The sequence below is a fragment of the Choloepus didactylus genome, chromosome 20 (assembly GCF_015220235.1).
Source record: "Choloepus didactylus isolate mChoDid1 chromosome 20, mChoDid1.pri, whole genome shotgun sequence".
NCBI classification, from domain to species: domain Eukaryota; kingdom Metazoa; phylum Chordata; class Mammalia; order Pilosa; family Megalonychidae; genus Choloepus; species Choloepus didactylus.
The window spans coordinates 17462905-17484981 of NC_051326.1; the positions used below are offsets into that span (position 1 = coordinate 17462905).

Below are 22077 nucleotides of genomic sequence, written 5' to 3' on the forward strand. Positions count from 1 at the left end.
GCGCGCCTGTGTCCGTACTACCTGGCTAATGTGTGGCAATATCTGGTTTTCTAATTTTTGTTGATCTCTTGGGTATGCATGATAGCTTCTTGACATGTCAGAGTGCTTTCTGATGACCAGTGACTTTGAGTGTTTTTTGACATGCTTGCTAGTCTTTTGGCTTTTTGAAACAACACCCCTTTGGATGGCTCAGTGGAAGATTGATTGGTGGTGGTGGTGGTGGTGGGGGTTTGCAGAATGGAGGAGGGACATCAGGGAGATGATTACTCCTTGGTCCAGGCCAGAGGTGCTGGAGCCTAGAACTGGGGAGAGCTGTAGAGGGGTCTGGGTATATTTTGAAGCAGAACAATAGGATGTGGGTGGTGAGGCTTTCAAAGAGCAATCAAAGAAGACTGTTAGGTTTTTAAACAGAGTAACTCCATGAATGATGGTGCACCATTTACTGAAATAGAGAATATGGGTGGAAAAGTCAGGTTTTAGGGATGGAAATTAAGATCTCAGTCTCCAGATCCCATACCCCTCTCAATTCTGACCTCTGTCTTCCATTGCACGGTGTTGACTGCATTGTGTTTTCCCTCTTGGAACCCCTTGCTTTCCGGGTTCCATGGCATAGTGCTCTCCTGGTGCTCCTTGCCCCTCCGTGGTGGACTTCTCCACCCTGCCGGCCCTCTGAAAGCAGGCGACTGCTCGAGTGTGTTGTTGGTCCTGATCCCTTCTCTTGGCTTTCCGCAGGGGGTCTTATCCCCTCCGGTGTCTCCAGCCACCAGCAAACTCTGCTGCTCCTCTGCTGAGCTCGCTTCTCTATTGTTAAATGTCACCCAAGATGCAAAGTGGGGAAACTCATATTTCCTTGTTTGTAAGACACATTTTTTTTTCTTTTTTTTACACATTGTAGTATCTTTGAAATTGGCATGCTTCTTACAGTCAGAGGGGTCTCACAATTGCTGGTGTTCCAGAGGCAATTATGATTTGGTTTAGACTATCTGCACATTCTCAAACTTAGTCATTGTATAACTGTTTAATTAAGTTTTATATATATTGTAGGATCTACACTATGAGCCTTTCTTTGCTTGTTAGTTTTTTGATTTACTCTTAAAAAATCACTTTGGATGCTTTGTGGAGAATTGTTGACTTTAACTCTGTTTAATTTTCTTAGGAATCTTACCCTATTATTTGGCACTGAAATGAAAAGTTATTGCGCGTGAGAAAAGCCACGGCAATAGAGCAGTGGGGCGTAAATTAGATATTAATGAAGCAAACATTTGGTTGTTCAAGGAGTGAACACAATTCCACATTTTCTTGCAAAGCAACAACCAGATACTTTACCTGACTTAAGAAAGGAAAATACCCACAAGTAATGTTGCCTTTTGTTTCTGAGATAACTCGGAAAAGGATTGCCTTTCACACATGGGGCAGCTTAATGGAAGGCAGTAGAAATTGCCAGTGATTTCTTTTTGTCTTTTCCCTAGTGGAAAGTAAGGAATTGATGGAGTCTTAGGTCAACTGAAATATAATTCTAGCAGCTTCAGGTTTCACCTCCAATCAGCTACAAAGACCCCCTTGACAACTCCTATGTCTGACCACCTCCTCTTACCTCACTCTATCACCTCATTTCAGGCCTTCAGAGTCTCTTGCCTGGCTTCCTAACAGCTCCCCTGCCCCCTGGCCTTGTCTCCAGTGACCTGTCCTCCACACTGCTGCCTATAGGTGAAAGGTGCCTATAGGCAAAAGCCTACCTCTCTGAACTGGGTCCCACCTTCTTCTCCAGCCCATTCTACCCCTGGGCCCACTCCCCGCCTGCTGTTCTCCAAGCACATGCCTGCTGACGTGTCAGAGGATGCCATGGACCCTGGAATGGCCTCCTCTTCCCAGTTACTCCTCAATCCCATACCACGTGTGAACTCCTACTCATCTTTTGAGTCCTAACCCAAGGGTCACATCTTCCATGAAGTCCTCCTAGATTCCCTCCTTTGCCCCCCACTGTCCACCAGGGAGGATTGAACACTCACTCCTAAGCTGACCCACTCTGCCCATCCTCTGCCTTCTCAATGCCCCATACTGGAAAAAAGTTAAGCACAATTTGGTAGAGCCACTCAGTGGAATATTATGTACCCACGAACAAGAAAGTTTATGAAGACTTTTGAATGGCATGGAAAGACGATTAACAGTAAAATGAAAAAAAAAACAGGATATAGGTTGTATATACATTCATATATCAACTAAACATACATAAGCATAGAAAAAAGACTAGGAGAAAATATTAATAATTAATAATAATTGATTTAATAGTGGTTTTCTCTTGGTAGTGGGATTATGGATGATGTTTATTCTTTTCTGAATTTTACCTGGGTAAGCATACTTTCATAATTAGCAAAAGTATTAAAGACTGTTATTACAATTAGAAGACTGTAAAGCTGTAAAGCAAATTTATGATGCATTTCTGTGGCTGCTTCTTTACCTTCCTCTCTTTCTCGTCTGGCAGGTTTTATGGCCGGAAGATGGTGAATATCTTGATGTCCAATGCGAAGTTTGACGCGTTTCTGAAGCAGTCCCTCTCGTCTCACGACTTGCGGAAAGTCATGGCGGCCATTAAGCAGCGGGTGAATGTCGGCAGTGCAGTGGGCCACCGTCTCGGGGTTGGGGATCCAGGCTGAGCTGGCAGCCCCCATGTTGGCCAAGGACATGGAGAGTGGGTTCCAGAGGCTTTAATTTCATCCACGGCCCCTGACGGGGGGACACGTGATTCTCTCCCTAATTGTCTGCCTGGTTCTGCCCTCACTGCCCTTGTTTCTGGAGCCTCTGGGGCCACCTCGTCTTCATCTGTTAAATGTCGATCCTTGCCCCGAATACTCCTTGGCCCTGGACGGCTCAGAGGTGCCCTCTGAAGTCCTCCCAAGGGGAAGGGGTTTTTCTCTTGCACGGTCTGTGCTGGGTGCCTGGCAGCCACTGATGACTCATGCTCCCCGTGTGTTTCTCAAGGGAATAGAAGATAATGATGAACTTCCATCCGCCAGAGGCCGCAAGGTGACGAGGAGCCTGGTGGTGTGTGAGAACGGGTTGCCCGTCGAGGAGGGGTAGGGCTGCTCTCGTCTCTCTGGGCTCCGCATCCAGGAAGGGGTGGCTCTGGGGAGGCTGGGGGGGCCTGGGCTGTGCCGAGATCTGGTTGGTGGATTTATAGGTTCTGTTCTCCCATCCCATATCCTGGTGAGACCAAATCCTGGCTCAGGGGCATCTGCCAGGAGAAATTGATTCCTGTGGTCTCGGCTAAGCAGGTGCAATTCCGCAAGTACTGAGGGATGAGGGGATGTGCTGTTGGCCGGGCTCTCTGGGGGCCCAGAGTTTCTCCCGTGCACTTAGATCAGCAGGTCCTTTAATTTGGGGACTGAGCTGGGACAAAAGCAGATGAGACAGAATGGGCTGGTCTGGGTGGCTGGAGGGTGGGTGCTGTGGGAGGTTAGAAACCAAAACCAAGCGGGAATCGAGGGTCACTCCTGTGCTTGAAACCCTCTGCGATGCCCCGTGAGGATCTGAGCTCCTCGGCAGGTCATCTGGGGAAGCCCCTGGCTACCTCCTCAAGGGTGACCTCCCGCACATCCTGTCTCAGCAGGACCCGAGCAGCTCGTGTGCCCTGGCCCTCTGCCCTCTCCCTGTCCCTGTCCCTTGGCTTATGCTGACCCTTTACCTAGTGATGCCCCCATCTGCAATATCCCTATTTCAACTACAAGATTTGGCTTGCCTCACCTTCTCCTGGAAGCTCTCTCTGACACCTTGTGCCCCATGTCCTCGGGGAGGACAGCCTGTCCCTTTTCTTCATACATCTCTCTGTGCTGGTGTGAGCTCTTCAAGGGCAGAGATCGTGTCTCTCATCCCATTGTTCTCTGCATCTACACGGACCCTGGCACCCAGTGTGCGAAGGGCCATAGGATGACAGAATGAATGATGTCGGGGCCCAGGAATAGGGCATGAGCTCAAAGACCCAGGCTTTGAGCTGGGGTGAGGGGCTTGGGGTTTGCACGGCTGCTCTTATGGTGGCTGGAACAGGCCAGGGGGACAGGATGGGCATGTGGTCCCGACCCAAGGGGACAAGGCTTCTCAACGTTTCCCAGTTACTGGAGGAGGCTGAGCAGAACCAGAAAACTAGGGCTCAGGATCCTGGCATCAGGAAGACACTGGGCACTACCTCCAAGATCTTTCCTCTCTGTTAAGATTAAACATTCACCAATCATGCTTTTGTGGATTGCTGACCCCTCACTCTAAGCTTTGTTTCCCCCCATTCTCTGCATGTCTTCTGGACAGAGAACAAAAGGGCAGAAAGAGAGAGCTCTGACCTCTGACAAGGGGACCAGGCTCTAGGGAAACCTGTTGTTGGCCCCTGAGAGAAGGGGTTTCCAGAGATCCTAGGCCAGTGTTCCCCAAGCAGCAGGTGGAGAACCTGCGGGTGGACTAAGTTGGGGATGACACTCTTGTCTCTGCCCCAGGTGTGTGCCCATCCCTTGGGGCTGCGCGGGTCAGATGCTCCTTCCCCATAGGCTCGTCTCCAATGGGCCCCGGCTGCTGGGGCTGCGCTCCTCCATAAGGGGTGGCCTGGAGACGGTGGAGCAGCTGCGGGAGCTGACACGGCTGCTGGAGGCCAAGGAGTGCCAGTCTCGGATGGAGGGCGTGGGGCGGCTCCTTGAGCACTGCAAGACCAAGCCGGAGCTCATCACTGCCAACCTGGTCCAGGTGGGTGCCCTGTCCCCTGCCCTCCCACCTCTACCTCCCCTGCAGGTGCAGCTTTAATTCAGAAAACCCTGAACAAGATTGGACGCTGCCAAGCCCTCAGGTCTAAGGGAGCCCGATAAGTCTTTGCTGCCCAGATGGGCATTTGTCATGACCAGGGTTGGGGATGGGGGCCCTGCTTCCTGCCAGGCATCTTGCAACCACACAGAGATGTCCTTGGCGTCTCTCATCCCTCTGGCAGAGTTATGATAGGGAGGGTGGGGGTAGAGGAACTGGTGGCCATGGCTGAGGCCTCAGGTCTGCTTCTGGGTCCGTTATGTGCTTGCAGAGCAGCTGGAAGGCTGGATGGGTGGGTTAGGAGTAGATCCAGGCCTCTTGTGGGCTGAAAACCAGGACAGGTGTCTGCTTTTTCTGGGAGTGCAGCTATGGTCATGCCACGTAGCAGAGTAGTTAAGACACAGGCTGGAATTGGCAGATCCGGGTTTCCAACCAAGCTACCTAATAGCCATGTAACCTTGGGCAAGTCCTTTAACCTCTCTGAGCATCTGACTTTTTTCCACTGGTAAAGTGGGGGTGATCATGCCTGCCTCTTGGGTTGTTAAAATCATTCAATGAAAGAAACAGTACAGGGTACCTGACAAGAGGCCTGAAGGCTTTGCCTGCAGTGGGTGCTCAGGACACATCAGTTCCTCCTCTCTTGTCCCTACCTTTTGGCAGAGGTGAGGTCCCCATTGTAGGATGGGTTCTGGTGTCCATGGGATGGCCCTTGTCAGGGATGCAGGTGGGCTTCCTCCGAGGGTGGCTGGCTGGGCTGGGTGAATACCAAGGTACCTGGCGCCACGGGACCCCAGCCCAGTCTCAGTGCCCACGGGCACTTGGTTTCTGTTTCCTCCATAGGTCTTTGATGCTTTCACTCCAAGGCTCCAGGATTCCAACAAGAAAGTGAACCAGTGGGCACTGGAGTCCCTCGCCAAGATGATTCCCCTCCTTGGAGACAGCTTACACCCCATGCTGCTCTCCATCATCATTGCCATGGCAGACAACCTCAACTCCAAGAACCCGGGGATCTACGCTGCTGCAGCAGCTGTGCTGGATGCCATGCTCGAGAGCCTGGGTGAGCCCCCGGCCCCAGCTACTTGGCGCTGAGAGGCAGCCAGCTCCCTACATTCACCACTCCACCCCCTCCTGCTTAGGCATCAGGAGAGGGGCTAAAGGCACTGGTTGGTTCGTAGGCCCAGTGCTTCTGCAAAGGCTGTGGAGGGCAGGGGTGGGCCTTCTGGGACCCCTAAGGTCACACCCACCCATGCTTCTTAGCTGGTTAGAATCAGAGAAGGTTTGGAGATTCCCTAGTCAAGCAAGCCTCATGGACCCAGGAGGAAAATGACTTGGTCAGCATCAAAAACAGCTCAGCAGGGGAGCCAGTGAGCCACGAGTGCTGGGGTGGGCTCCAGGTGGGCACTGAAGGAAGAACAGGCTGGGATTGTGAGGAAGGAGTGGGGAAGTTTTGTCAGCACTTGCTACAGCTGCAGAGATGGTAGCAGTGCATGTAGCTTCTGTGGGGACAAGGAGGGAAGCTGGTGAGACAGCAGGGCACGGCTTTTGGAGCCAGGTGAGGTGCCACCTTGATTGCCTGGCTCAGGGGTCGGGCTGGAACCCCATTGGCTTTTTGAGCATGGAATGGATGAGTGTGGCCTTTTAGGAATGTTGTTTGGGGCCAGAGCTCAGAGATGGGGGGATATGTGGTGATGGGCAGGGAGGGAGGGTACAGTAGGAGTTGGAGGAGGAGAGAAAAGAAAAAAAGGAGGGAACTTTGGGAGAAGCGTCAGGAGAGGTGAGAACTTCTCAGTTCTTTATGTGCTTTTGCAGGATCACATCTTGATTCTCAAACATTAGGTGAAATTTTCTGGGGCCTCTCCTTGTATTCTCCCATTCTCTTCATGGATGATCAGAAGGCGATTTTTAGTGTATCCAGTATCTAGACTGAGGTGTAAGTTCAAACCTTCTGGTGTATGTGAGAAAGCAACACATGGGCAGGCTTCTGTCCAGGCCAAAAGAATTGTGAGTTTCTTGAAAGAGTTTCTGTGTCGATGTGAGAAAGTGTATGACTGGGACTGCCTTTGTTTGCCTTGTTGCTGTGTAGCCAGATGGACACTGAAGCTTTGTCTTTCCTTCCGCACCTACAGACCATCCCCATGGTGGGCTGGAAACACACCTGCCCCTTCTCCCATCACTGCTCCCTGGCCGGAGCCCAGCTCCCCGGGGCTTGGGACGGAGGCTTTGTCCTTGGTTGGAGCTTCTGGGAGAAGTTTCAGTCACAAATCAAAGGCCTGGTCAGGCCCTTCTCCACCTCTTGAGTTCATAAATATTGTCAATTTCCCTTCTTCATCTCAGAGGGAATTTATGATTTGCTGAGTTTGTTGCTGTAGAACAAACAATATAAATCCACCTCTAAATTATGGCTTGTTCTCAGAGTTGCTCTAGGTAAGTGCAATTGCTGCTGCCAGTAACCAAGGCTCTTGGTAAATCACCGCGGGCCCTGGATTTATTGGGAAACCTGCACCAACCAAAATAGGCTTTAGCTATTTGAAGAGGATAGCACCCTTGTCTGGGGAGGGAAACTTTTAACTCTTTCCCCCTCCAGGTGTTTGCGTTTTTCACTCTGGCACCAGGCCAGCTTCCCTGACATGCAGGAACTCCAGGGCTCACATGGTCACAAGGCTTGGGCCCCTCTACTTGGTATCTAGCTGTACCCTCCTGGGCTGGTCCCCCTGGAAAGGGGGGCCCTGGGAAGGGCCTGCCTTTGGGATTGGACAACTCTGAAGGCAAGGGTGAAGCTACAAGAAGGATGCCCGTGGTTCTCCTTTCCTTCCGGACAGGGTCTCTTTGGTAGGACTCATGGTATCCTCATGGTATCCCATCTGGTCCACCAGCCAGAGGAGCTAGTAGGGGGCAAAGGGAGGCAGGCCTAAGGGGGACTGACTGTTTTCTTCTCCAATCTTTAGGTCAGTGCTAGGGCTGGAGTGCCACTGGCCTCCAAAGGATGAATGGGACCCAAGAAATACCTGGCAAAGTCTCCCGTAGAGCCCAAAGGGTGTCTCGGCTCCAGGTGATTTTGGAGTTGGTGAAGCAATGGGCTTTGTGGGCCACAGGCTTTCAGGCCAACAGGCAACATTATTTTGGAAGTGACCAGCAGATTTATACATTCGCGTAAGTCAGGAGTGGAGTTAACCTGTCCAAACACTAGCATGAGAGATTTCAGTTACCAACATGGAGAATTCATGGTTGCCAGAGAATACCAAGGGTGGGCTCACGCTCCCTCTGGGAATGGGCCTCATCTGCCTGGAACGGTCAAAGCCTGGCCTTGCAGAAGGAGAAATGGATGCGAGTAACTCGACTTCCTACTACCCCAGGGGACGGGGGAGTAACAGCAGAGGCTGGGGCAGGTGGGACAGAAAAGAAGGAGGGTGTACGTCTTCCTTGCTAAACCACCCAGGCTGAGCTTCATGGCTCTAGTGGTTCCTTGGGGAACCCTGAGCTTCCCGAGGCCCCTCCTGGAAGTGGCTTGGAGCCCTTTGGATTGGAGGGAGCGTTCTCCCCAGCCTGCTTCTTCTTGCCCCATGGGGATTCTGGGCTCCAGGCTGGAAAAGAGCTATTAAAGGCTGGGAAATACTTAAATGTGGCAAGTCGCAAAACAATGGAGCAGCATGTCCTGATTGGTTTCCTGCTAAAATCTGGAAATGGATCCTGCTAAAACAGATCTGCTCCATGTTTCCTGCTAAAACGTAGGACCAGGGGACTCTTGGGGCCGTCTTCTGGCACTGAGTCCAGATGGCTCAGCCAAACTGGTGAGCTGGCAACCTCTTAAGATCCCTTTGGGTTCTGGAATTCAGTGACAAGGACCTCAGTCTCTCCTAGTCTCTTGGTTTTCCTTATGGCGGGTGGGGTCGGGTGGTGTGTTGGTTGGTGGAGTGTGTGGGATTTCTGCCCATGCCTCCTTTTGGGTGGGGGTGAAGGGGAGACATGAGGGGCAGCTTGCTCTCTGCCCTCTGCCTTCTGGCACAGCATCCCTTAGGGCCCCTCCAGGGCTGAGGCTGGAGCAGCTCATCCTTTCCACCGGGCACCTCAGCCTTCTGGTTCCAGGGGAATTATCCCGGGGATCAGGGATTTCCTAGGAGCAGGTTGGTTCTGTCTTCGGGCTCTGTTACTGGGTCAGTTACAGAAGACTCGTCACTAATTAAAACATCAGGCTGCTGACGGCTCATTCTGCTCCGAGTCAGAGCTCCCCATTCAGCCTTCCCAGGTGCTCTCAGCCCACCCCCTGGCCAGGCTGGGGAGAGCAGCTAAGTGAGCTCCAGTGCTGGCAGCTTCAGCTCTGCTTTCGCCATTTTGCTCTCTGACTTTAAATTTATTGCCTTCTATTACTCATATGGCCAATATTATATTGTTAATGGAATTTAAAAAATCATCCATGCTGCCACTCTAATATATCAGCTGCTTAAAAATTTCTCTGTAGCTTCTATTTTTTGTTTACAGGTATACAGATTTCCCTGGTTAAAATTCCAGGTAAATACAATTTTGATTTTGCTTCTTCCATTTAAAGCTATATTGTACCCAGTTTCCCTTCTACTATGAAGTCTTTGTAGTTAACTTCACAATTTAAGTTTATTTTCTACCACAGTACAAGTCATGCTTATTAATTATTGAGAAATGGGAAAATACAAACTATTTGAATGAAAAAAAATTCACTTAGAGTCCCAACTCCCAGAGGAAGCTATTATTAGCGTTTTGGCATTTTTTCATTTTAGTCTTTTTTTCTGTGCGTATTTGTATACGTAGTTGTGATCACATTATACATTTAAATTTGCACCGTGCTTTTAAAAAATGAGCATTTGTGTATGATTACACTTGAGGCCCTTTTATCAGCGGCATCATGTGGCTATGCCGTAGTGTGCATGTTGCCATACAATTAGATTATTCCCCATTTTTCCCTGAAATGAACAAACCTGGTTTCCATGGCCACAGAGAATTCGGCCCTGTGACATGACTTAGGAGTCTGGTGTTTAATGTCAGGAGTCCAGTTTGACTCCGGTTTCTTTGCTGCCGTGGCCCACACTGCCGTGTGTTTTGTGCTTTCCTAAAAGCTCCTCTCTGACTGCCCGGCAGCCTGGGGGTGACATGGCCCTGTGGCCTCAGGGCTTGGCTGAAGGGGTGGGGGTGTCAGGACAGCAGGAGGCTCCCGGGACCTCCACCCCATTGTAGAGGGGGGAGCCTGAGCCCGGGGAGGGGTCTCTGCTCTGCACAGCTTTGTTTTCCTTTCTAAGCGTGGGAAGCAGCAGCCTTGGTTTCCTCGTGATGCAGAAAAGGACTTGAGGCTGGGCTATCAGAGCATGGATGTTCAGAAGTCAGACTTCAGCCTCTTAATTGGTCTCCTCTGCCACGAAGGCTGTAATGAGCATTTTGGAGTAATAATAATAATAATAATAATAATAATATCTGATAGTTGCACAGGGTTCATTCAGTCTAGGCACTCTCACTTAATCCTCACAGCAACTCTTTGAGGAAAGTGCTATTATTGCCCCCATTTTATAGAGGGGTAAACTGAGGCAGGGAGTGGCAATGTTAAAACAGAGGTGCTACGCTCGCTCAAGCTGGTTTCCTAGCCAGAGCACTAGGCCCAGGTAGCTGGCCTCCCTTCCTCTGGCGACTTTTATCAGGAAGGCTCGCTTCGGGTCTCGTGGGTTTAATGAGAGGCAGTAAAGCACAACGGTAAAGGGCGTAGGCCTGGGTCCAGATGACCTGGGTTTGTTACCCTGCTCCTCCACATTTTACCGTGTAACATTGCCCCTCACCCCTCAAGCACTTATTGAGCACCTGCTGTGTGCCCGCACCATGGGAACATAATCCGGCACAGCTGTCTGCTGGATGTGTTTTCAAGCATCCTCAGATCTGCTTCTTCTGGCTCTGGGAGGCCGTGTTGGTGACCAGGAAGGAGAGGTCCAACTGTGTCCTGAGAGTGTCCTGGACAGAGCATTGTGAGGGAGGCTGAGGAGGGAGAAATCCTTGGCATCAAAGGTGAACTCACAGCGAGTGGGGGGTGGGGGGTGGCAAATAGAAGCAACTGGAAACAACAGTACAGATGATGTCAATATAAAAATATATTCGTACAGAATTACAGCTTTACCTAGACACCTTGAGACCATTTCTTGCTAGCTGAAACATTCTAGAGGCTGGCATCTTTCATCCACCTGAACAAATTATTTGAAAGATTCTTGCCTTGTGGATGGAGCTTTTGCAAACAGCAGACATGTGTACACTTTCTCTTCTATATCCCTCAGGAGAGCAAGGGAAGCAGGAATTATGTCTTAGGTAGAACTGTTGCCTGATGGGAACTAAGTCCCCAGAAGATGGAAAACCAGCTTTGATTGCCCCTTTGTGGGGATGCTAAGGCTCCGTGCTGAAATATTGAAGGAACTTGGAAAAGATGGAACTTGTCAGGAAAGATTTCCTCAGGCAGGTCTCTAATCATTGTTCATGCAAAGAGAAATCTGGCCTTGGGGTTGGCCGGCTCCTGGGCCCCCAGGACACACTTGCTTGGGCTGGCCATGGTCACTCCCACACAGGCCCTTGCCCTCACCTCCCTGACAGGTGCAGGGAAGCCCCACAGCCACGTGCCCCACAGCCACGTCCCCGACAAATGCACTTTTTTTTTTACTTGTCCCACCTCCCATTGAATTTTGCTGCGACTGCTGTGGTTGCGAAATGTTGGCAGCTGGGTGAGCTGGGTGCATCCATGGCTCACGTCAGAGACAATCTGGAGGTAAAGGAGAATGTTCTGATCCTGTGCATTTTGCAGGCTGGCACACCTTTCTCAGGTGAAGGGCTGCTTTGCTTACCTGGAGTATGTTTGTGAGGAATGCAGGTTTGAGAAGCCAGAAGTCAGCTAGAAAAGGAAAGAATGAGCAGCTTCCAAATTCAGTGTCTATGAGGTCCTGCTGGCATTGAGTTTAGAAATGCAATCAAAGGATGCTTGCGCCCCTGAGCCCCAAAGAGCCCCCCACCCTGTTGTCTGTGATTTTGCCTTTTGTGATTCATCTCTGTAATAAACACTATTTTAGTTCTTTCAAGCCCCAGATGGGGAAGTGTTTGGTTCTCGGCGCTCTGCCCATGGCATGGCTAGAAGCAGGGAGAGCTGGGCTCTGGGGCTGGGTGTGGCTGACATGCTCATGGGACTGGATGGGCGTGGGGACAATAAAAACAAAGATTAAAATCCCTTGTCCCCCCAAACCTCCAGCAAGGTGAAGTGGGGCACATGGAGGATAAACTCTGCTGTCTTTACAAGGTTGTCCACGCTGGGCCTGGGTCTCTCACGACCCAGGACTTACAAGCAAAGGGGAAATCAAGTCCAGGCATGTGGTGATACAAAAACTTCTCGGAGGTCACACATGTCCCCCACCCCCATAAATTCCCTCATCTATGTGGGCAATGGATAATCCAGTTACATAAACGATGACTGAGCCCTTTCTGTGTGGAGGGCCCATGCCAGGCTCTGCTGGGGCCCAAAGCTGCCTAAAACATTCTTGCCCTTTTCGAGGAGCGATATATATAGGAAAATATCTTTACTACTTATGGAGAGGGCTAGAATGGAGATATTTCAGGCCACTCACCCTTCCCCAAACATGCTATGTATAGTCACTCTTTTAAGTGGCCCATTGAGACCTGGAAAAATTAATTCACCTCCCCAGAGGGCCTCTTCCCCACGCGGGTGACGTGGGCTCCTGGCCCCGCAAACACTGGGGCCTCTGTGCTTGGCCCCCCCAACCATGCCCGACGACGTTCTCCACTTCTTGCAGACAACCTGTGCCTCCTGCAGGCATTTGCGGGGCGCGTGCGTTTCCTGAGTGGCCGTGCGGTGCTGGATGTCACAGAACGCCTGTCAGGTAAGCTCCCCCAGCCGCCCCTCCATGGCCTTCTCTCCTGGCATGTGGTTGAACCACCCACTTATCCATGACCTAAAATAATCCCCACACATCAGTTAACATTTCTGATATTCTGTTTTTATGTGTGTGCCAATCCCTTCATTGTCAGAAGACCATCTTTGTTTTTGGTCAAAATGAGGCAGGTTGGGTCATAACTAAAATAGTGGTTAAAAAAACAGTGATTCTGCGTTTCTTCCTCTTTGCAAACAGGGCTTCCACTGGCCCATAGGGTACCTTGTTTTTGAGAATCAGAAAAGCCACCCTTCTGGGTAGTTGCTGCCTCATGGGTTCCCGGCTGGGTGGGCAGACGACACTGTTGTGAGAATCAGAAAACGTTGCCCCTTCCTCGGCATGCACAGCCTGGCAAGAAGAGCCCATGCTGGGTTTCCACCCCGCTCAGCCCCCGCCAGGTGCCTGGGCCCAGGTTGCCTGGAGCTGGGACTTAGCCTGGATCTGCTCTGCTTTATTCAGCTTCGGCTAAGACAAGGTTGGCCCAATCCTATTTCTGCTTTGAGCCTGTAGGATAAGTCTCAAGAGATTTCATTCCAGGATTGAAACCTGTGCCCTTGAAGTGCTGCATGGGTAGGACACAGATTTGCGGCTGGCAGACACAGTTGCTACCCATCCCCTCCCACCCTGGGCGGGTCATTCACGTAGCTTTATCATCTTTCTCGCTTGCCAAGAGCCTGCTCTCCCTTCTTGCAAAGAGCCCATCTGGGGAGTGGGAAGGAGGATTCAGTCTGTCCTCTAGCCATCCACAGGACAGTGACCAGGCTCCCCAGGGTGGGCCCGCTCCCCTCGCCAGGCTCTTCCCTCCCAGCCCTACACCCAGTTGCCTGCACTGTATCCATCATCCAGTCCCAAGATGTCAGTGTCATGGTAATCCTTTTTGGAGAGAGAAGGAAAAGGAGGCTCAGGAAGGTTAAGTGCCCAAGGTCCCTTGGCCAGTAGCCTGGGATTCGGCCCCAGGTGCCTGGCTGTGCTGCCTCTCCCCGAGAAGCTCCCGCTGTCACCCCAGCACGCCCCCTCCTCGCATGGCACGGTGGGTCTCCCATCCTCACAGCGGGTCTCCCATCCTCTCGCCTGGCTCTTGGCCAACCCACAGGCTGCTCCCCTGCCCGAAAGGCCCTTCTCCAGCCTCCTCCTCCCCTGGTGATGCCCAGTAGGTTCTGGCCTCACCTCCTCTGACCCTGTGCCCCTTCTCCCCAGCCCTCCTGCCTGAGTTACTTTGCTGGCTTCTCTGGTGCCATCCAGGCCCCTCAGAGCAGGCACCACCCAGCACCCCAGCACTCCAGCAGCGGTGGGCCCTTAGAGGGGGCTCCACAAGGGCTGCCTGGCTCAGCCCTGCCTCTGCCCCAGCTTGCTCCTCTGTGTCCTGGTGCGGTCCTCTCTGCTCGCTGCTGCGGCCCCCGACCTCCCATTGATCACCTTCTCCTCTTAGTGTCCCTGGTGGTGCCAGGGCCTTCCCCAGCAGGTGGGGCGAGTGAGGCAGGGTGAGGGGCCACGAGGGCAGCCGTAGCGCAATGCCGAGGGTGCCCTGGGTGAGGACAGGGGCAGGCTCCAAGGCCACCCCAGGGACCAGACAAGAACGCTTTCCTGGTGCTCAAAATCAGTGTTCTCCGGGAGAAAGCCTTCCCTGCCCTTGGTTAGATCATTTAGGGGGCCAGATCTGGGTGAGCAGCCTCACTTCAGATCGCCTACAGCTTTTCTCTTTTTCTGTCTATATCCAGGGGTCCCCCCAAAAACAACAGTTTCTCCTTAGCTCTCCTGTTAACTGGGTTTCAGCCAGGAACAGAGAAGGTAATTTTGACCGACAAGGCATTGACTAATAATAGCACAGCTTAATGGGAGTAAATCTCTGGCTGATCACCTCAGCGGCCTTTGAAGCTTGAGTTGAAGGGGATTTCTTGTCTCGATGGCTTCCAGAAGGGCTCCAGCCACTGCTGTCAGCCTGAAAGACCCCACCTGCTAGCCTGAGGCTCCAGATCCCCGTGCGTGGGGAGTATGGTTCCCAGCTGGCCGAGTTCCGCCAGCAAAGGAGAGCAGGAAAGCAAGTGCGGGCTGTGGCAGCGAGTGGGGCCCGGCGGCTTCTCCTGCAGTGATGTCTCCTAGGCTGGGGTCCCGGGGTGGAGCTGAGTTTCACAGTCCTGCGGGGACACAGGCTCTGGTCTGAGATGCGCCGCGGCAGGGAGGATGAGCTGGAGAGTGTGGTGCGACTGGGCAGGTAGCTGTGCCATGGGCAGGTGAACTCCCCCCACCCTTTGGTGGGTGAGGAAGGAGGGGTGCCTGGGCCCGGATCTCAGGGAGGCCCTTAACTTCCTCTGCAGATGAGATTCAATGGAGATTTTGCAGACCTTTGAATTGGATTTGTTTAGTGAAGGTAACCAGTCATTTTCTTTTGATTCCTTCCACCCCAGCCTGCCCCTCACTCCTCCCACCCCATCCTTGGGGCTGACTGGGGGGCTTGGGGTGGGAGTGGCTTTCCTGTTGACTGTCCCCTCCCTTTGCAGCCTGATCCAAACCCAGCGAGCAAGCTCTCAGCCCTGTGGTGGGTGCAGCTCCTTGTCCCACTTTATAAAGTGGCTAGAGGCCCCTGTCCTGTAGGAGGCCTTTCCTGGAGAAGGCTGACGTGGCTGAGGTGACTCATGGGTGCAGCCCTGCCTTCCCCATGCACGAGGGCCACCTGCACTGAGCCCTCTGTGGCACTTGAGGGTCCCCAGGGGAGACCCCACAGTGTGGGGTGCAGGGGGAGGTATGGCCCCAAAGCCAGCATACCCATTCCATGGCAAATATCACCAAAAGTTGTTGGCTGAGCCGAGGGGCTGGCCAGGTCAGCTTCCTGGTTCTCCATTGTCCTGGGCTGGCTCTGAAAGCCGAGGGACCCCTGGGGCTCCCGGGGGAAGAAGAGATCCTGGGGGACTGGATGAGGTTAAGCTGCCGAGGGGAGGAAAGATTGGGGGTTTCATTAAAATTACAACAAAACTCCAGACCAGCCTGTGGAAGGTGGAGCCCCTAGAGGTGTGGGGGGCAGCCCGGGCTGAAAGCACACAGGCAGATTCCACCTCTGTCCCCAGCGCTGCCCGTCTCAGCTGTGGGTCTTGGGCAGGCTCCTGGGCTCCTGATCCTGGTCCCCACTCCCTTGGACCGGGCTGTGGTCCTGCCACTCGAGGCTGCGGGAGGTTGACAAGCAGGAATGCCGGCCAAGCCCCGCACTGGGCTAGGCAAGATTAGCTAACGTTGCGGTTTCTTTGCCCATATATAAAGCACTGCTCTCAGCGCCGATTGTCTTCCCCGCACTCACCCTTGCCGGTGGGGGGCGGGCTGTCAAGTGGGCTCTGATGGCACCAATGCCCCCAGGGAAGGCCCGACAGCCCTGCGAGTGGCCTGGCTCAGCCTCCACATGGCTCTGAGCGTGTCGCTGAGGCCCGGCCTGGCATCTCCTCTGATGGTGGAGGGCTGGGCTGGCTTCTGGCCTCTCTGAGGTGAGCAGCTGTGGGGGGTGGCATTTCATCCCTGGAGAGCAGTGGCCTCGTGGACTGCGCTGTTCTCAGTGCAAGGTGTGCCCACCGGGGCTGCAGAGGCCCCGGCGTCTCGCCTCCCTTTTCCTGCTAGCCCTGTTAGTTGCCAGAAGACTTGCCTGGGAGCGTGCTGACTTCTCTCCCCTTCCTGTTTCTCCTCCGTGTGTGCGGACTCTCACGGGCGGTGACCTGGGTGGAAGCAACACCAACCCTGGCTGCCGCTTGCCCCCTGCCCACCAAGGGCTGGGCTCTTTACTTCACTTTATTACCCAATCTCTGCACCAGCCTGGAGAGGGGGGTTCAGGATCGTTCTCTTTGTTCAACTGATTAGGAAAAGGGCTCAGGCTTGGAAGGGCGCTGCCTTGCTCAGGCTGTCACAGCTGGAAGGCAGGGGAGGCGGGCCTGAAATCCAGGGGGGCGGGGTCTGCCCCTTCCCCCTGCCCTGGGCTGCAGGGACACGTTGGCCCTGAGCACTTTTGCCTTGGCAAACCCCTTCACCCATAAAAAATATTAAAAATTATATCTTGCAAGTGGTTGCAATAAAAACAAATACAATCCAGGCTGGCTATATTCCTTTTTTTTCTTCTGATTTTAAAAGAAATGAGGACATTTCCCTGGGCCCCTGAAAGCATCCTGGTGCACCTTCAGCACAGGGCCTGGTGGAGAAGCTGTCCCCGTGGGCTGCCCACCCTTTGGGGCCAGAGTGGGTGTCCCGGGAGAGGACAGTGGGAGAGGGAGAGACGCCCGATAAGTGATTCCTGTTCTTTCCCGCCCAACAGTGTTGGTGACCTCAGTTTACCCCCGGAAGCCTCAGGCCGTGGAGCGGCACGTCCTGCCTGTGCTCTGGCACCTCCTGAGCAGTGTGAAGGGGAAGGGCGTCCTGCCCGGGCACAGCGGGAGCCTCCGCGCCGTGCTGGGCCGGCTCTGCAGGAGCCTCCGGGAGCAGATGGGCTCCCGGCTGCAGGACTTCACTGCTGGGCAGCCAAAGCCAGTCCTCAAAACACTCCAGGAACTGCTGGACACGGAATCCTCATGAGACCACCGCTGGGTCACCGACAGACGGCCAGGCCTCCAGCGGGACAGCGGGCAGCTCACACCCCTTTCATTTGTTATTTTTTATTTGCTTTTTGTGATGGACTAATCTTCCCCTGGGCCATCCCTTAGACTTCCAGATGTATATAGTCTATTTTGAAGTAGAAATAAAATAATTACTTATTTTTCTAAGGTTTTATTGTCTTGCATTTTCTCAACCTCAGAGAATTTTACAGTAGCTGTGTTTGTGACAAAGAAAAGTGACAACAAAACCAGTTGCAGGCGATTCTGTGTTGAAGAATGAGGAAGGAGGAGTGCGGTGCAGAGTGTGTGCTACTGCCCGTTTGCCGGGAGAGCCCCCCATCTGTCAAGAGCTGGACGAGCCCTCCTAAACCCAGAAAGCCTGATTTGTCATTCAGATCCAGTCCATGTGTTTGGGTCTGATCTGAGGTGAGTGCAGCAAACATCTCTGGGGCAGCACGCGAAATCCCCCGTGCACTGTCTGCCAGTCCTCCGGGAACCTTCCAATGGATGCTGCGCAGCTTAGCACAAAGGAGAGGGAATTTGACATTTGCGTTGCTAAAAGCCTTCTCTAGAAGTTGGCATCCTGGCTACTTCCGATAGGCACTAGCTGTGGTTTCACACCTGAAATGCTGTACATGAAAATGCTTGTAGAGCACAGAGTACCACACGGTGTACAGATGTCATGCAGAGGCCTTACAGTGGCACAGGTCACTCCTATTGGGCCATGACGTGGAGCTGGAGAGGCGTCCTGGGTGCTGGATGGGCCGGGACGTGAGAAGCTGTTGGCTGCAGGGGTCCCGGCAGTGGGAAGGGGATGTCTGGGCCGCGGGCTCTGCACACCGGCTGGGGCTAGTGGGAGGTTAATGATGGTGTGACCAGGAGGCACTGGCTGCAGGCTGATGTAGAATATTCTGGTCCTTGCCAAGGGACCACAGTTCCAGAGCCTCAGCAAGGTTTCTGGAGGGCCCCACCAGCGGACCTCTTTCCACTGGCATCTACCCCCCAGGTGCAACTAGGGAGTCTGGCCCAAATCCACTGGTTTATTTCCCAGTGCTGTGGCTGCCCCTGGGCTGGGGTGGCCCCTTTTCCACCCCTGCTGAGCACTGCCCGGCCGCCCTGGGATCTGGGCTTTACACAGGGGCTTACTGGCTTTGGGCGATTCCAGCCCCAGCGTGTGCTGCTTTTCTGTTAATTGTGACCAGGGCAGTGGCTTCTCTGCCACCAGATCACTCTTTGTTGATTCTAACCAGGTTAAAGACCTCCTAGACAGGGAACCGGCCCAAGGGGCCCAAGAGGCTCATTTTAAATGTTTTTGAAGTTTGACGCAATTTAATTAATTGTGTTTGCTTGTCTTCTGAGCAAACGTTTTTGTTTTGGTTGGTTAACGAGCATTTCTTGCTTGTCAAGATGCTAGAAGCCATCAGAATATTCCAGGATTTTTTGGTTTGTTTGTTTAAGAACCGCAGAAGCACAGGAACAAAGAATCTGGCAGGGATTTTGAAGGCAGAAATAAAGCTCAACCTTCCTGCCTCGTGGACCTGCCTCCCAGGCCTGTCCTCTGGCACCAAACTGCCCGTCCCCCTCATGGTGGGGAGGTTTAAAACAGCAGTTGAGAAGCAAACGATACAGGTTGGCATGGTTGTGCTTTTCTTCACTATTTCGGGTTTTAACCTGCTGGCAGGGGCAGGTAGCTGTGGGCTCTGCCGGCCACACCCCTGGATGTTGGGGAGGGGCTGGGTGGTTCTGGTGCTCCTTGGGGAATTTCAGTCTCAAAAGATTTTCCCACATCATTACTTTTAAAACACAGAGAAGACAGCCTATTAGTAACCTGGGCCTGTGCCTGCTGGGAGTGTCAGCAAAAACTCAAGCTTAATGGGAAGGCCATATAAGCAAACTAAAAATTTTCCCGAGAGTGCAGGGAGGTTTGGGCTGAGCTCACTCCGTTCTTTGCCCGGCTTTGTGAGTGGCCAGGAGCTCTTCTTACCGACAGCAGAAAAACTCTTCATACAATTTAGGATCTTTATTGAGCTTTATAGAGTGACTCATGAACGGGGCAGCACCCCATTCAGAGAGTAGAAGGGAGCTCCGCAGGGGTGGAAAGGGGGCCTCTTAGAGGGTGACACAGAAGAAGTGAGGAAATGTTCCCACTGGCTGACAGTAAGTTTCCAATTTTACTTGTGGGGGGGGGTCTTACAAAGTGGGGAGCTGGAAGTTGCTTTGAAATGAGGCGGTACCTGGAGCTGGCGATTACTGATTGGCTGTATTTAAATTTGGTTTTCTCGGCAAGCTGAGCATCTACAGGAAATAGAAACTAGCTTAGGTTTTTGGTTTTGCTGACATGGGGCTTGGCACCCCTGTTTTGGGCCTGCTAGATTTTATTTATCACCGCCCAAGATGCTCTTGGGGATATAACCTCAAGCTGAGGGAGAGTTCCCATTCTCTCTCTCTCTCCAGTATGAGAATCACAGGCCACAGGCTTGTCTGTTCACATCAGCCAGGACTTCCTTTCTCATCAAGTGGAATTTTTGAGGTTTTAAGAAATTTTCCCACAGGCTCTGCCTTTTCTTGCCTTGTTTTCCTCTTCCTTTCTTCATCTGCTAACTTCTAAGAAAGTATATGTTTCTCACTTTAACTGTACCTTAGAATAACCTAGTGAGGTTTTAAAAGAATACTGATGTCTGGGGCCTACCATACAGGTTTTTAATTTTATGGGGCCCAGGCAGCTGTATTTTTTTGTCGCCCCCACCGCCACCCCCACCCCCAACTCCCCAGGTGATTCTGGTGGGTGGCTAAAAATCGAAGGCATAGAAAAGCAACAATGGCTTTGGGCTAGACCCTCCTGACCTGGGTGTTCTGGGGTTGGGGATAGAGACAAAGGCCAAAGCTCAAATCTAGGTACTGTCACATGCTGGCCTATAGAATTGGGCCAGCTGGTCAACCTCTCTAATCTTTGCTTTCCTTATAAGTCAACTGTGTGTGTGTGTGTGTGTGTGTGTGTGTGTGTGTGTGTGTGTGTGTGTAGTGGGTGGGGGGATAACAATAATGCCCGCGTTAACAGGCCTGTTGTGAAAACTAATGAGTTAATACATGTAAAGTCCTTGGCACAGGTCTTGAGTACCAGAAGTGCTGGAGACACATAGGCCATTGTGTTTTGGGGGCTTACTGCCTTGGGAGCAGGTAGTGGTGGGTGGGGAGGGCTGGGGGTCTTGAATGGGCTATGCTGCCCTTGGAGTAGGAAGAGGGAATGTGCTGGAGGCTCGACTGGGCTGGGCTTGTTTCTGAGACTGAAGCGTGCTCTGCCCTCTCTGTTAGGAATTTAGGACTGTTCTCTTCGTTTGGGGTGAAAACTGCAGTTTCTCTCCAGTTGCCTTCCTCTTTCTCCTTACATTTCCCCCACAGCCAACCTCAGGATTTTCCACCCCACCCCTCCCCATGGAGAAGAAAACCAGGAAGCTCTTTCCCTGCAAAGTTGTTCCCTTCTCTTCTCTCCTTCTTGGACTCTTGCAGCTGGAAAAGAGCAGCGGATTTCTTGCTGAATGCATTTTTCTTGCTTTATAACTCAGTTCTGCCATTAGGAAAAGAAAGGGGGTGTGTTGTGAGGGTAAAGGGGCCTGTCATCAATTCTTCTTGGAATGGAGGAAGGAAAACAGAGGCCTGGGAAAGGAAGATGAGAGGAAGAGCCAGCCTTTCAATCAATGTCTGCAGTGTTTCAGGTCTGTCCTTCTTCCCGACTTCTTATAAGGAAGGTATCATTGCCCTCATTTCCTGATAAGGAAACTGGACCTCCAAGGTGCTTGAAGAGTTACCTCAGCCAGTGTTTTCAACTGTAGGTTGCATAGGCATTGCCCCAATCTTGTTAAAGTGCAGATGCTGATTCACTAGGTCTGGGATTGGCCTGAGATTCTTCATTTCCCACAAACCCCTAGGTGACTTTGATGGGCAGGCCCCGAGACACAGCTAGAAAGTGGCTGGAGCTGGGATCGGCACTCAGGTCTGTTTGCCTCCAAAGCCCTTGACCTTCTGTTCCATGATGCTCAGATGGCTCCAAGTATTTACCTCCCCTGGAATTAGTCCGAGCCCTGTGAGAGGTCCAGCTGGAGTCCCGTGGACTCCTGGAGTTAGCCTGATCCCTGAGCACCTCCAGGCAGAGAGGGCCTCATTCTGCTCTGATCTCAGCATCGGGGCGTGCTGCAGGCACTTGGCCTCTGGTGACATGGGATTCCAGATTCTGGCTTTCTACATTCCAGGAGCCCTGGTCTAAGCTGGTCTAAGCTGGTCTAAGCCCTCGAGAGGGGGGTTCACCAAGGAGGACATGGTTCTGGGCATGGGTGGCCCCTAGTGCATGAGTATGATGTGGTTTTTCCAAATGCTGAAGTCGTGTTTCACAAAGCGGGGCTGGGCTGGCTTGCAGCAGCACCCCCCACGGTGCTTGTTAACGTGCAGATCCCTGAGTCCTGCGTCAGACCTGCTGAGTCAGAACCTCGGTGATACGTCCCGGGAGATCCTTACACATCCTCAAGGCTGAGAACCTCTGCTAGAGCCTCAAGGCTCAGTGCTCTCGATGGTTGTTAGGTGTCCGGGTGTTCTCTCACCTGGGATTCAGCATCCCTAAACCAGTTAGTTCCTAAACTGGGTTGATGAGAAGATTTGCTTGGGGGTGAGGGAGAGGAGATGCTTTTGGAAAAAAAAAAAAGAAATACCACCTCAGATTCCTAGTCTAACTGTAGACCTGTCTCTGGAGGGAGAGGCCTGGGAATCTGCAAATTCATCAAGCAACCTGGTTGATTTCCTAAAATCAGGTGGGAGAA

The 22077-nt window shown here is 52.4% G+C and overlaps 1 protein-coding gene across 7 annotated transcripts in view; it reads left to right on the top strand.

Annotated features, from left to right (window-relative positions):
* Positions 1-17433, top strand: part of TOGARAM2 (TOG array regulator of axonemal microtubules 2) — a 55825-nt gene extending 38392 nt beyond the window's left edge. For 3 of the 7 annotated variants that reach the window (XM_037813139.1, XM_037813138.1, XM_037813141.1), the window contains 8 exons: positions 2483-2600; positions 2980-3074; positions 4479-4722; positions 5617-5833; positions 12570-12656; positions 15023-15075; positions 15206-15333; positions 16993-17433. In XM_037813139.1, the coding sequence (XP_037669067.1) occupies positions 2483-2600; positions 2980-3074; positions 4479-4722; positions 5617-5833; positions 12570-12656; positions 15023-15075; positions 15206-15333; positions 16993-17377 (1327 nt within the window). In that variant the 3' untranslated portion in view covers positions 17378-17433. The remainder of the gene's footprint in view (positions 1-2482; positions 2601-2979; positions 3075-4478; positions 4723-5616; positions 5834-12569; positions 12657-15022; positions 15076-15205; positions 15334-16992) is intronic. The other 4 variants (XM_037813140.1, XM_037813144.1, XM_037813142.1 and 1 more) reach the window with 4 other exon arrangements.
* The last annotated feature ends 4644 nt before the right edge of the window (positions 17434-22077 follow it).